Source organism: Mastigoproctus giganteus, chromosome 6, assembly GCF_048544385.1.
Source record: "Mastigoproctus giganteus isolate SK-2022 chromosome 6, ASM4854438v1, whole genome shotgun sequence".
Lineage (NCBI taxonomy): Eukaryota > Metazoa > Arthropoda > Arachnida > Uropygi > Thelyphonidae > Mastigoproctus > Mastigoproctus giganteus.
The window spans coordinates 89,488,643-89,502,439 of record NC_143580.1 but is presented as its reverse complement, the minus strand read 5'-3'; the positions used below and the strand labels follow the sequence as shown (position 1 = coordinate 89,502,439).

At 36.7% G+C, this 13,797-nt stretch overlaps 1 protein-coding gene across 1 annotated transcript in view; it reads right to left on the bottom strand.

Moving 5' to 3' along the window:
* Positions 1 to 13,797, bottom strand: part of LOC150084458 (cell adhesion molecule Dscam1-like) — a 435,843-nt gene that overhangs the window by 131,615 nt on the left and 290,431 nt on the right. Inside the window, exons 25-26 of the mRNA XM_090376242.1 lie at positions 12,188 to 12,266; positions 8,025 to 8,165 (exon numbers count right to left, since the gene is read on the bottom strand). Of these exons, the coding sequence (XP_090232368.1) occupies positions 8,025 to 8,165; positions 12,188 to 12,266 (220 nt within the window). The remainder of the gene's footprint in view (positions 1 to 8,024; positions 8,166 to 12,187; positions 12,267 to 13,797) is intronic.

Here is a 13,797-nt window from a genome sequence, read left to right as displayed (position 1 = left end):
GATTTTGTATATGTGTCGTGTACCGTTGTTCCTCTGGTCATTTAGCCGCTGGGCCCCTAATGGGACCCAACGTTATCCACACTCTGCCTCATGGAGGCAGACCAGGTCCACCACACCACTATTATAGTTATTTACTCTGGCAGGTCCTGCCACCTAATTTCCTGAGATTTCAGTGGCTAGGACCTTAAAAAATATTATAAAATAATAATAGTAATAAATAAAAAGAAAACCATTATAGATAGGGGTCAGCCAAAAGGAGTACTATTCATGCGAATAGATGTTATTACGTTTTTGTGTGTAGGGCTCAAGCAATTTAACAATGGTTCAGACACTAGTAATAGTGTCTGAACCATTGTTAAGGGGTCCATAGAGAATTTGACCCGCAAATCAGTGGAGCAGGCCCATGCCCCACCAGAGGGAAGAGAAGGGCGGCGAGGGGGGAGCCCAGAAGTCACCTCCCCCTCCCGTCCGGGGAATGGAGGAAAAGAGCCACGCAAGGGAGCGTGGCTAAGGGGAAAAAAAAAAAAACACGGTCTGATCCCAGCAGGGATCAGACCAATTGTAAGGTCATTCGTGGGATAAATCCCATCCGTGCAGTTCGATGTTTGGGAGTCCATCTGTAGTTTGTCAGGTCCGTGGTATTAATCTTGAGCGGGTTGCTTCGTTACATTGGGTCGGGTCCTGCGAGTCCTTTATTATGCTATTTCAGTCCCAAAGGAAAGTCTTGTATCTGGGTGAGAGCCAGTTTGGTTGGGTCCAAGGATGGTTAGTTTTGTCGTGGTGCCTGTTCTTGATCTCTGTAGATAGTAATAAGTGTCCTCCTTCGGGTGAACAGTCCTTGGGCGAATTTTGTCAACTCCTTATACTCCTCTTGCGAGTCCAACAGGTTTGATTCCCTGTCGCGGGGGAAGTAAGCGGTTTTGTCGTCAGGAGGCAGCGGAGATCCTCATAGTTTTCACAGTTGTACATTATGTGAGACCATGTCTCCACTTCCCCACAGACACAGCGGGAATTGTTTACTAATTTAAAACTGTTTAGTTTGGCATTCAGGGCCCCATGACCTGTTAAAAGATACGTAGTGTACAGTCCAGGGTGAAACCATGATGGTGCTTTTGGGTATAATCTTCCGACATTAGGCAGAAATTTCCTCGTTATTTCTCCTTTTGTGGATTCTGACCACCTATCCTGCCAAACCTGCTGCAGGTGGGTGGCGAGTTTTGTTTTCTCTCTTTTCAGGTTTCCTGTAGGGTCAATGGAGTGGCCCAGGAAGGTGCAGGAAGCCCTTTTGCTAGATGCTGCACCATGGCACAATGCACCACCTCAAGGTCAAGGGGGAGTGCTCCCGCCAGAACCTGCAGAGCATATGTTCTCACAGTGCAGCAGGCCCGTGTAATAGAGAGGAGTATTGTCCGCTGGATGGAATCTAGTGTCCGTCTGTTAACTGCAGTAGTTGATTTCTGGAACCAAACGGGTGACGCGTAAGTTATGGCTGGTATAAATGCCATTTTGTAATACAGTCCCAAGGTGTGCCTCTTGAGTTCCCAATCCATTTTAACTATTCTTGCAACGAGGGCAGAATATCTCCTGATTTTCTGTTGTATATGTTTCAAGTGTGGGTTGAAAAATTGGTTCCTGTCCAGTAATGACTCCTAGGTATTTCATCTCACTGAGTAGTTTGATAGTTGTATTTTCTACTTTAATTTGCGGTGATCTACGGAGATTTAATGTTCCTTTCAGTAGCATTGAGTAGGTTGACTTCTTTAGTCTTTCTGGAAACACTTAAGCTTTGAAATACGATCATTTAAGTTCTCTATAAGCACAATGACGTCTAGACTCGCGGGGTAGCTCTAGAGCTTGAGATGGTGAATACAAAGTAACTGTGAAAACCATTACCAAAATAACTACGTAAATTATTAATTAGTATTCCCAGCATACTGTTCTATAAATAAATAAAACAGAAATAGCAGAATATTTCAGACAATCTTTAAAACAAGTTTATCAGTTACAGTTATTAACGAAAACATTAAAATGCCAAAACATAAATGACTCCTATCTACGGGGAAAAAAAAAAAAAAAAGTTCCTGTATACACATGTCAAAATGTTTTTATTTCCGAGTTGTCAAACATTAATCTAAATTACAAAATCTTATAAAGCGGCACCTATTTATGTAATAAAAATATGACTGCGTAAAGCGGACTTTAAACAGTACAAAACATACTTACCATACCGACATGAACGGTCCTTGTCACACATGTATGAGTAACCGTGTACCAGAATATATATTGCCAGTGCCAACCTGTCCTTTACTTGAGTATCAGGATCCACGAAAACTGCCTCGTTGCTTACAGTACAGAAGAAGCTGTAAATCTGCTTACTTTGGCAGAATTAACTAATATGATTTTAATTTATGTTAAGATTCATCAGAATTACATAGTCGCTGTTCTCAGATAGGCCGAAAAAGTTCCAATTCGACAAGCGTCAAGTCGTAAAGAATTTGCTGATGTGAAGGGACGAATTAGAGAAACAGGTACATAAAACCATTAGGAGTAAATCCTGGTTGAGGGAGATTTGGGCGAACTGTACACGTTGAAGAGAAAATACTTCATGTTGGGCAAGTATTCAGTTATACACATTTCGTATCACGGTTGTACAAGAATTATGAACAAACCAAAAAAATAATTTGTCAGCGGCTTCTTTTGAATGTACACGTGATAGTCAGTCTCTCAGCCATATTCTTGTTAACAGATAAAAAGTCCCTTTTCATTTAATGTTTGGTGTGTTGTTCTTGGGAACAGCTTTATTAGTTTTTATATTTACTAGCAAGGAAAGGAATGCCTACATTTTTTTGCGGAGAAATTTGTGGGAACTATTGGAAAACATGACTCTTGCAAATCGAGAGAAGTGTGGTTCAGTGGCAATTTATGTGCTTTGCAGTCATGTGTAACCAACTAGGAAAATATTACTCCAACTTTCCGAGATTGGCTAACTACAGCTTCAGTTTGAGGAGCTACTTAAAAATTGTTTCTGACAAGATTCGAGCCCAGAACTAAGAATACACTCAAAAATGTTTAATATACTGGGCTTTCTCGTTTGTTTTATGGGTTAGTCACTAGAATTTCTTAGAATCTCAATTAACTAAAGTCAGTAAACCTAAACACGGCCAATAACGGGACGAATAGATGCTTCTTCCAACGTGTCAGCTTTAATCTCTGGACCAAAGAAGGAGAGAAGAGATCATCCTGACTCTCGCCGCCTGCTCCCGCTAAACTTAGCATATTACATTTCTGTGAAAGAAGATATGTTCCCGGCAAAAATACCCTAGAAATCTCAAGCGAATTAAGTACTTATCCGGATAAATTCTACAGCTTTACAGAAAGCAAACTCTTATCAGCTGAAGTAACTGTCTAGGACAGGTCCACCTGATCAATGATATAAACAGATTTTTGCTATTGTAGACGCATCAGCGACTTCGGCCATTATTGCATCTTATATGTCTGTAAATTGCGTGTGTTCTGTGGTCGATTTGATGTTTGCCGGACGAAAAATCTGAGTTTCCGTGAGGAAAACCATACTATCTTCGTCTAAGATCCACTAACTAACCCAGCCACGTTGTAAAAAAGACCCTAAATAATCCTCGCGTCTTTGACGAAATTGGAACTCAGGTTTTTCCATCCTGTGCAGAGAGCACGGCGATTCTACTAACTGTGCTACCCACTACGGCATATCATATAAACAGTTCAGTAATATTAATAATAAATAGCTACATTTAACTAAGTGAAGTTCCGTGTGAATTTCTTCGGCTGAGTCGCATGTATCTCACGTTTAACCCGATGTACACGTCGACCTCCCACCTTAGATTGTAAATAACACACCCTGCTGGCACACAGCAGTGCGGGGTGGTCCGTATTTCGTGGACAACTAAACAGATATAATGATGTTTAAAGGGATAGCGAGATCCTGATGTATAAATATTCTCAAGTAATTTAAACAGGCGTGATGTAGCCGAGTAGAGTAGTACACGTGTTTTTGTTCACCGTGGTTATATCCTATGGGCCCACTGCGCGAATGTTCTTCTGTTCTTTGGCACATAAACTCTTCTGATCCCATGTTTGCTTTCACACAGAATCAGAAGAGCCGTAGTTGTCTAACGGTTCGTATATGAGATAATCTGGGAAAAGAAAACGCACACAAACAGGGGAAAAAAAAAAAAAGTGCACTCAACGCGGAAGTTTTCCGAGAGATAAGCGCATTGTGTTGGTAAGAAGCTGGGGGTCTCGGGGAGATAGAGCAATACACAATCGTGCTTTTATTTGGGGATTTATTGCTTTTTTCATATGTGGACAAAAACTGTCAGCAACTTGAAGTCATCCGTGGCTCATGAGAGCCATTTTTCGAATAAAATATAGCACTTTCGTAGCCCGATGTGTTTCAGCGAATTGTGCTGCATATTACATACTTTCTAGGCTACGCTTGTGTACGTGTGTGTTAAGCGCCAGGGCAACTAAGGCTATCATGTGCCAGTATATTTTGTCGGTAAATTTCGCTTATGGTACATTTGCCTGATTTCTAGTCTTAAAACCAAACAACTTTCGATCGATACAGACCAATTCAGCTAGGCCGTGAAAAAAAAATCAGGAAAATTCCTCACTTCACTGAGTGCACTCGAAGTCAAGCCTTTTCCACCAGGTATGGCGATGGTGGTGATTATATCCACGTACTACATGCTAGGGCACGTCATGGTTATTGATTATTGACAACGATAAATAAACTTTAAAACTGATCAGTGTGAATTCCTGTACAGTGCAGTACTGTATTTTCAGAAATTAAATGGTTGTTGTTTGCAAACTAATGACCTAATTTCGCATAGTGCTGAGATCAGTTATAAACCTTGACAAACCGGGTAAGTTGAATGGATTGAGCAGTCTGAATTCTGATGGGATTCTTCCTCTTGCTCAGATTACAAATCTGAAGTTTTCCCTCCCTCCTTCTACGGAGAGAGCGAGGGAAGAAAAGAGATTATAGTGTGCCGTAATTTCGGCTTGTCAGATACCTCAACCTGGGGAAATATAATATCGATTTAAAAGCTGGACAAGAGTATTCCCTTCTTTCGATTTAAAACTAGCGGTATCAGAACATTTAGCCATCGTCAAATATACTTTTAAATTCCAGAGATCAATTAACCACTCACTTACCTAAACAGGGAATTGTTCAACTCTCCTCTGTCAGTCCCATTTATGAAAATAAAATGACTCAATAAAACACTTTAAGGCTATTTTTGTCGATGTATTTACCAAAAAAACCCAAATAATCTTGACAACATTAAAATAATAAATGTGATAATTTGCCAACCACTTAAATTACATTCTAAGACTTGTACGAACTTCATAAAATTCCGAACTCCTTAAATTTAAGGTTGGCCTACAGGGAAGATTGTTCCTTTTGAGTTTGCATATGGATGAGTACTAACACTGAGATATCGTTTCCAGAACATGTCCAAGGGACGGTGTGTTACTCCTTTTCCCTCTGGTGTTAATTTCAATTAGGTAACAAAGGCTGGCGATTCTTGGAAGATAGTGCACGTTGTTTTACGACTTCGATTTAGAGAGGATGAATAAATCGGGCCCAAGTAATTTAAAGAAGAGCAGAGTTTGTGTTGACGGTGGTCGTCAGAGCATCAAGGCAGTTCCGGTAAAACCTTTACCCCAAGAGGAAAGTGAAGTTCATCGACCGTACGTGTTTATCTGAAGGATTAAGAAAATACGTGACCTCTCGAAAAGGCAAACAAATAAAGATGCACTTCCGTAAATGAAACCAGAACAAAGTAAGAAGAGAGTTAAGTGATGCCGCATTGCTTCTGGCTGATTGCTATGTAGAATACGGTAATGAAAATGAAAGAGGACATTTGTCTTACTGTAATGCACTTAAGCTTTTTTCCACAGTAGATGCGTACACCCGAAGACTGAAATAAGTCGAACCTTATTAACTGACCTCCTAACCCTGGAATAATGGCTACCCGCAATAATGCTGCGATATAATAACTGACAAAGCTACTGTTATTTGCCGTGCTTCCTTAATGCAATCTCCAGGTGAAATAGCAATTAAGAAACTAATCGTGCTGTAGAATCATTTAAGGTTGAGAGGAAGGATAGACATTTATACTCGGAACATAAATAATACCTTCAGTTTAGATATTCCTGCTTTTTTCCAATTTAAAATATTTTTCGTTGCTCCTCTGAATTTTAATAAACAATTAAACAAATGATGCTTATCGAATGGGCTAAGAAAAATCTATGCATAATCTAAATCATGGGATGAAATTTAAGGGCAAATAATAAACAGCATATTGATCACAAAAGAATAATTAAAATTTACAAAAAAAGTTATGGAACGTTAAAAAGTAGCTAGAGAAATGCATAAAGAGCCAAATTCTGGACTTGACTTAGTAATTAGATCCAGAATAAGCATCAGACAAATCGATAATCACATGCGAAACAGATACTGAACAATGGCGATAGAGAATTCGTGTACGTTTTTTTTTCTTTTCGGAACCATGGAAAGCTAAAAATGTACAGTAGCCATGAGTTTTATCAGTAATTAAAATGAAAAATAATAATCATTAAATTTAAATGTATACACATACCTGGAAATAAATGAATTATTCAGTGCGAAGGAGGAGAACTGGCGGATATTGCTGGCCTACCGATCTCCATGTTGGTGAGATTTTATTTTTTTTATTTATTTATTTTTTTAATTTTGATGCAGCGGCAAAAGATACTTAACTGTTTTGTCCAGCACGGCAGGACATCCATCCAAAGTGATATTACTGTCTTTTGCTGAAACGCTGTCTGCAGAAGGCATCAGAAGCGATCTGCAAGAGCAGTTCACATTGTCGCCAATGTTTGGACATTAACGAGGTTAAGGTTTCTTAGCCATTGACAGTCGCCCTCAAGTTCAGGAACGTACTTACGAAGACCCAAAGCCGCCTAAGTGCTTCGTAGTTTGAAACGCATCAGCATTTAGATTTCATCTGTGTGGACTATGAAGTCATAGAAGGATGGAAAGAAACCCTGTTCTCTGACTAAGGCGTCACATGTTTAATACTTCTCAATTCGTCTATTCGTAACTTGACTTTCGTAATCATCACAGTCACTTTGTTTTGAACATTTAATTATAGACAACGTTTAGCATTCCAAGGTGGTATCCACAGTACGTGGATTCAAATGGATAAAATGATTTCCACTTTATGCTAATAAAGTGGAAATCTAATTATGCTTGCTGGAATGCTAATTATGCTTAATAATAAATATTCAGATTTCTTGAAACCTTTTGATTGTAACAATATCGATGTTCATTACAAAATGTCTTTATTTTAATTAGATCTTAAACTTTCATTTGAAAACTTTTTCAACTGGTCCAGAAATGCGATTACTTTATGGGTGATTTGATCTTTGTATAAAATATCAGTTATGTTAATATGGTTTTCAGGAAACTTGCCATTTTCTCGACGAATTTATACGAAAAAATGAAAAACAATTTATTTGAACTTAATAAAAACGTTTATGCTAATACTTGCTCATGAACAGACGAACTTCTAAATATCCGATCTAATCAAATATCCAGTGCATATAATATGAATTGAATTAAGACCTAAGGTTATGAACCCTCTTGCCGGACAGTAAGAAAGACAGAATTTGATCAGTTTTCTAAACAAGCTACAATTATAAGAAGTCATTTTTGTCTCGTTTCTTTATATCATCTGATAGAATTACTTTTTAAATGAACTGCCATATTGAGCATTGAGAAAGGGGAAAATGGTTCATTAAACCTTTGATATCTATATTTATTTTCCAATTTTGTGGTTCATCATCAACCTTGTGTGTTAATCGGCACGCATTAACAGCACTCTATTGAAATTTGTTTTAAACACTGAAAATGCTAGCAGTAGATGTCACACGTTTAATACTTATCTGAAATGCTAAATATGCAATAGTTCCTATTGTCTTCATCCGTCATGCAATCTTACCTTGTCTGTAAGGTAGGTACCCTTCGCTCGATAAACTGCTCAGACGTCCTGCACTTGCGCCGGAGTGGCTAGAACCAGAATTGTTCCGAAGTTGATGACCGTCCGATGTCGCCATCTGACGAACAATTCTCAAATCAATTCCTGAAGATAAACGTGTGGCGCATTTTAAAAATAAAATTGGATTCTAAAAGTCTGAAAATTATAAATTGATTTTTAACAAAATATAAAGTGTCACTTGATAATTGTAAGTTTGTAAATAAGTTATTAACCTCATCAGCCAGTTTAACTGATTGGGTAATATTTTTATTATTTGTCATTAATAAAGATAAAAATTTAAGACTATATTCTTTAGAGATTCTGAGCATCTCTATAGAAAAGCGATCAGAGTTATTTAAAATTTATATATTTTAACTAGTTTACGTTATTTTAAGTTTTAGTTAAATTTATTTTTATTTTTAATTTATTTTGAATTAACTGAGTTTTACTGATAGTGAATTATTTTATTTTTATTAAGCTTTTAATTATCTTTTTTTTCTTTTAAAGAAATCACTTCTAACTAGGAATAAACAAAAAAATTATTATAATAAGAAAAGTATTTTTCTTAAAATATACAGTATTACCTTAATTCTAAGATTTTTAAAATTGAATAGAGATGGTTTTATTTTGAAGAACTGGTTTTTAGTAGGATTACATGTCAAGTATATTTCATATTTAAATTAAATGGATAAAAAAATCTGGGCCATTCGCTGAACAATACCCAGAAATACTGATTTTCAAACTCGAAGAAAGATAAGAAAAGTAAAAGAGCGTTCTGTAGAACGTATACAAAATCGTTACCCACAAGCGATGTTTGCCTCTGATGTAAGTAGCTGAGGAAGGGTTATGACTCCACTGGGAAAGCGACCTTAAAATTGCTTACTACGTATGGAAAGCAACGTTGAATAGCATTTCACAAGCAGCGCAATTTCAGATGTGACCCTCTTCAGTTTCAGCCTCGACTCGTATAAGAAAAGACTGAAGAAATGTGTACTGGCGCTCATGCATCAAGAGAAATAAACGAAAACGCTTGCGTGACATACGAGAAAGACACCATGCAATTCATGAAATATGCAACTTTTCTGTCATCCTCATTTTCTCAAGAGTCTATCAAAACACTTCAAGGCTCCTACCAAGACGTACCAAGAAATTTTCTAAACCGTTTTCCGCAACTATATCAGACTGGACGAGAAACGTGGGGATCAAACTCTTCGTGACACTGCGGTTATCCTTTGTGCGAGGAGGAATTCAATCTCAACTGCTTCTTTACTCTTATAAAAGGACTGAACTTCGCTCTTCGCAGTAAGCGAACGCAGGCGCTAGGGAATCTGGCAGGCAAGAATCTGACAGTCTGTTGATAGCATTTATTTTTCTGAAAGTAACTTTATGACGTTTTGTTCACGCCATTACAAACGCAGAGTTGTACTCCCCTCTGAGAGGTTTCTAAATAGATGCATTCTATTGAAATAACATCCTCAAAGTTTATATGAACATAATCAGCGATGTCACAAAATTCTTCAAAAGCCCATAGGTAAAATTTCTTTAAAAGACACGTTTTGATCGAAATTTATATAAAATGGAACATCATTTCAATATCGACTTGTGAACGAGATTCCCAAATTGTGATTGTAAACTATTCAAGTCATAAATGTAGTGTAGCGTCGAATATACGAACTGACTGGAGTTACAGGACACTGGTGTTACTAGAAGTATAAACGAACATAATGCAGTGTTATTATGCATAAAATATATATGTAGTTAAGCGTAATAGTTTAATGTATTTAGGTATGAATGGGTTAGATTGTTTTACAGCCATTGGAACTAAGAATATGTCAGGGTATAGGACCTCTAGACAGAGTGTGAAATAAATCTTATTTTTCTGATTTAAAAGAGACAAAATCCCGTATTTCGTTGGGAAAATATTAAGAGTTATTCCGAATAGTACACATTAAAATATCTACCATTTAAAAGTCCAGCTTTTGAGTACGGAAAATTAAAATTTATAAAGCTGTAAAAACGTGAAGATAAATTATGTTGATGACGTACTGTGAATATGTTTGCTTAAAGAATATTCATCATCTTTTGTTTAAATAGATTTATTGTTCTTGTTATATAGAGGAAAGAAAAGGTTATTAGAGGTCAAGTACCGTAATCGACAGAAAAATGAATATCAGAAGCGCAGAGTTATTTTTTTTAAACTATTAATGACTTCTCTGTTAGGAACTATTAATCTGAAAATAAAAGGTATATAATTTCATATGGTTCTTAAATGGACGTCTTTAATAAATTCTTTGCACTAATTATAGCTGCATACTGATCGTCTGTACACTCTCCTTAGTTTTAGGTGATATTTAATTCTTCGTGGAAAGCATCCAGTTCCAGGCTGTTCAAGATTTCAGTTTGCAGCATTAATGATGATTTACGTGTTCCGGTCACTTCGGCATGTGTGCGTCTCTGCGGTAATGACATTACTTATGGCGAACATTCTTCCCTTTTGACTTTCGATTCTAATAATTTGTCTTGTTTATTTTGGCTCTTTATTAAAAGCTAATAGCCTCTCTTGGAAATTACGTTTTTATTTCCAGTTCGATATGAAGAGCAATGATGATTTAAGAAAATGTATTCTTGCATTTTCTTGGATAATATGAAAAGAAAACTAATTAAGAATTATTTATGAGTTCAAATAAACTGGATTTCCTTATAGTATGTTTTAAAGATACCCTTTTAAGAATGATTATTCAAGAATACGATATTGCTGTTTAATTTGGCTTGATGTTCTCTTCATTTACCTTCTTTTCTATTTTTTTTATTCTTCTGTGACAAGTATTCAGGCCGGATAAAAGGGGAAGAAAAAGAGGTCTACAATATCCCGTCGGTAGTTATTCAAGGGTGGACGCGGTCGAGACCTTAATATTACTTTTTTTTTTTTGAAATAATAGAATTCATTTTTTAATAATCGAAAAAATCTACAGACTTAATAAAAATGTTTTCATTTCACTAATTTCTTAACTCATGCACTTTGTTCCAGGACCCACGATAGCCCTCGACTGCCCTGCAAGAATTAATGTGTATTTTCTCACCGTCGTACACAGAAACATAATGCAATATTGAAAGTATAGTATCACAGAAGGAAATCCCAATTTATATATTAATATAAAAATGGTGAAGCTCTAAGTTCGACAAGGTTAAGTAGAGGTTATTTCCCTCAAATAGGGTAAATAAAATGAAAATAAGTGACCTCTGCCTGTGACGCAGCGTTATTTGATGGGCCATCGGTATATTATATTCTTCTAGTCCACATTCCTCCATAATCCTTTTGGCTTCAACTGCCAGAGAACCGTCCCAGGTTCCATTTCGGATGAAGGAAAAAAAAATTCTCTGTTCTCTCTAAATTACTTTTTTAATAGGCAGTTATTTTAAACTCTTATCCTACTCTTTTCCCTCTCTCTTGGAGACGAGCCTAGAACACCCGCAGTTTGCAACATGATTCATTGACTTCTCTTCGTCTCAATTGCCTTGCCGATTGTGGTCTTTCCCTAGTCTTTCTGAATGACAGAATTTTTGCAAAAACTTAGAATTATTTAATTAAGAACGTCGAGCGTAATGAACCAATGAAGTTTTACTTGGTTCAGTGATAGAAGAATATGTTCATAACAAATAATTCAGTCCCGGAACGCCAATCAGTTAAGTAATGTCATGTACTTGATTATTAAATATAAGATATTTTAATAAAGACCGTTTCTGTACGTAAAAGTTTCTGTTCCATTTCGACCCTTGCCAATAATGTGGTAGGTCAATTATTCGTATAGCTGCAAACAGTGCACTTTAATTTAATGGCTTTGTTTCTCTGATTATAAGTCTGCATAATGTAGTGAAACCAGATTACTCCATTGCAGTCATAACCAGTGCAAGCGCGAAGTATTAATGAGTTTATTTTATTATTTATTTTATTTTCTTGAAACTTTCAAATAATCGCTGCTCGGTTTTTGATTAAAAAAAGAAAAAAAATCAGTAAACCTAAGAATCTACCGAAAACAGTGTGGCGGTATATTTTGTGAAAATCAGTTAACGATTGTCACTAAGTTGATAAAGATTAATTTAAAAAATGATAAACACTAAATGATTACCTTGTCCTGCTGGCGTGAACTGAAGGCCTGCTCTTGGTGGACTTCTTTTAACCGTAGCGTAAGGGCCATCTCCTTTTGTCTATTGGAAACAAAGGAAAAAGAGTATTTATTAAAAATGTAATAAAATTGCTTGTACTGTTGTAAACATGTTGTGAGATGCGATATGCAGTATATTGATTTCACTGTTTCTAAGCAGCTCTTTGACTTTTTCTGTCGTGATTCAGCACTATATATAGCGAACCTAACGTTCAAAATCCAAGCCAATTGGGAAGTGAGATACATTCTCAAGAAAATTGGACGAGTTTGGGTCGAGAAGAAGAAACATTCTCGCCTTACTAAAATAGGAAATTTACTGACTACATTTCTGATCCTATTTAAAATAATTGATATTTTGCATTTCGACAGAGAAAAAAAACCCGTGAAGCTGTGTCAGTTATAATAAACGAAGCAAAGAAATGTTATATTTGGAGGACAGCGCAGCAATGTATTACAGTAGTACGCACCGGATGGCAATAAGGATAACGAAAATGAATTAATACGATTTAAATTATGTTATACGTATAAAAGTAAATTAACTTTCAGCCTTGCATAAAAATACACTAATTTCAAGATGGCTAAATTAACAGCCTCTCCTCAGTTGTAATATGTAGACACTAGAATTTTCTACGCGATCGGATAATAGAGAAATTTCCTTGTTGCTCTAAATAAAACAATTCGAAGTCTAAACATTGATTACAAAAAAATAGAGGCTAATTACAGAATTCAATAATTGTTGGTTATTTTGCAATGACAGTGAAATTATTATTATTAAAATTCCAGTCTTGAACTCACTTGCTTACTATATTGAACACGAGTGAATAGAGTAACTCCGATTAACTCGCTGATATTTCTGGACAGTATGCAAATCTGTTGGCGAATACACTCTAAAGTTGCTCTGGGTAATTACTACCGTAGGCTAAGAAATGACTACGCTACCTTAATTAGAGCCAAGAACAAACAGGCATGGGCACACCTGGTCTCCACAACTGGAAACATCCCGGCGCGGTGGAGTTGTGTATCGCATTGTTATGAACAAACTCTCCACAAGTATAGTCATCTTATCTACACAGACCCCGCAGCACACCCAACTTTCACATGGGAGAGTTAGTAAACGACATCCTCGACATCTTGTTCCCACCAAACACATATCTTCAACCAAGCCAGCAACAAGAAATCTGTTCTGAAAACGCCTCCTACAACACCACTTCTATAGAAGAGCCTTTCAACTTAGAATAAATGAAACTTGCCATTGGCAAAACAAATAAAAAAAAAATCTCAGGGTTAGATCTCATTGAAGCAGAAGTGATTAAGAAGCTCGCAAAAACGCATTCAAATCTCCTCAGCCTGTAGAACCATTGTTTGGAAGTTGGACTTTTCCCAGATCACTGGAAAGAGGCAATCTACGCCTCATACTGAAGAAGCCATGGTCATACAGACCCATAGCACTCCTTCCCGTTTTAAGCAAAATATTTGAACTACTTCTATCCAGATTGGAAAAACATTATGCAAACCTTCGGTCCCCAAACCAGTTCGGCTTTCAAGCAGGCCATTCGGTAGAAGATGCCCTTCGA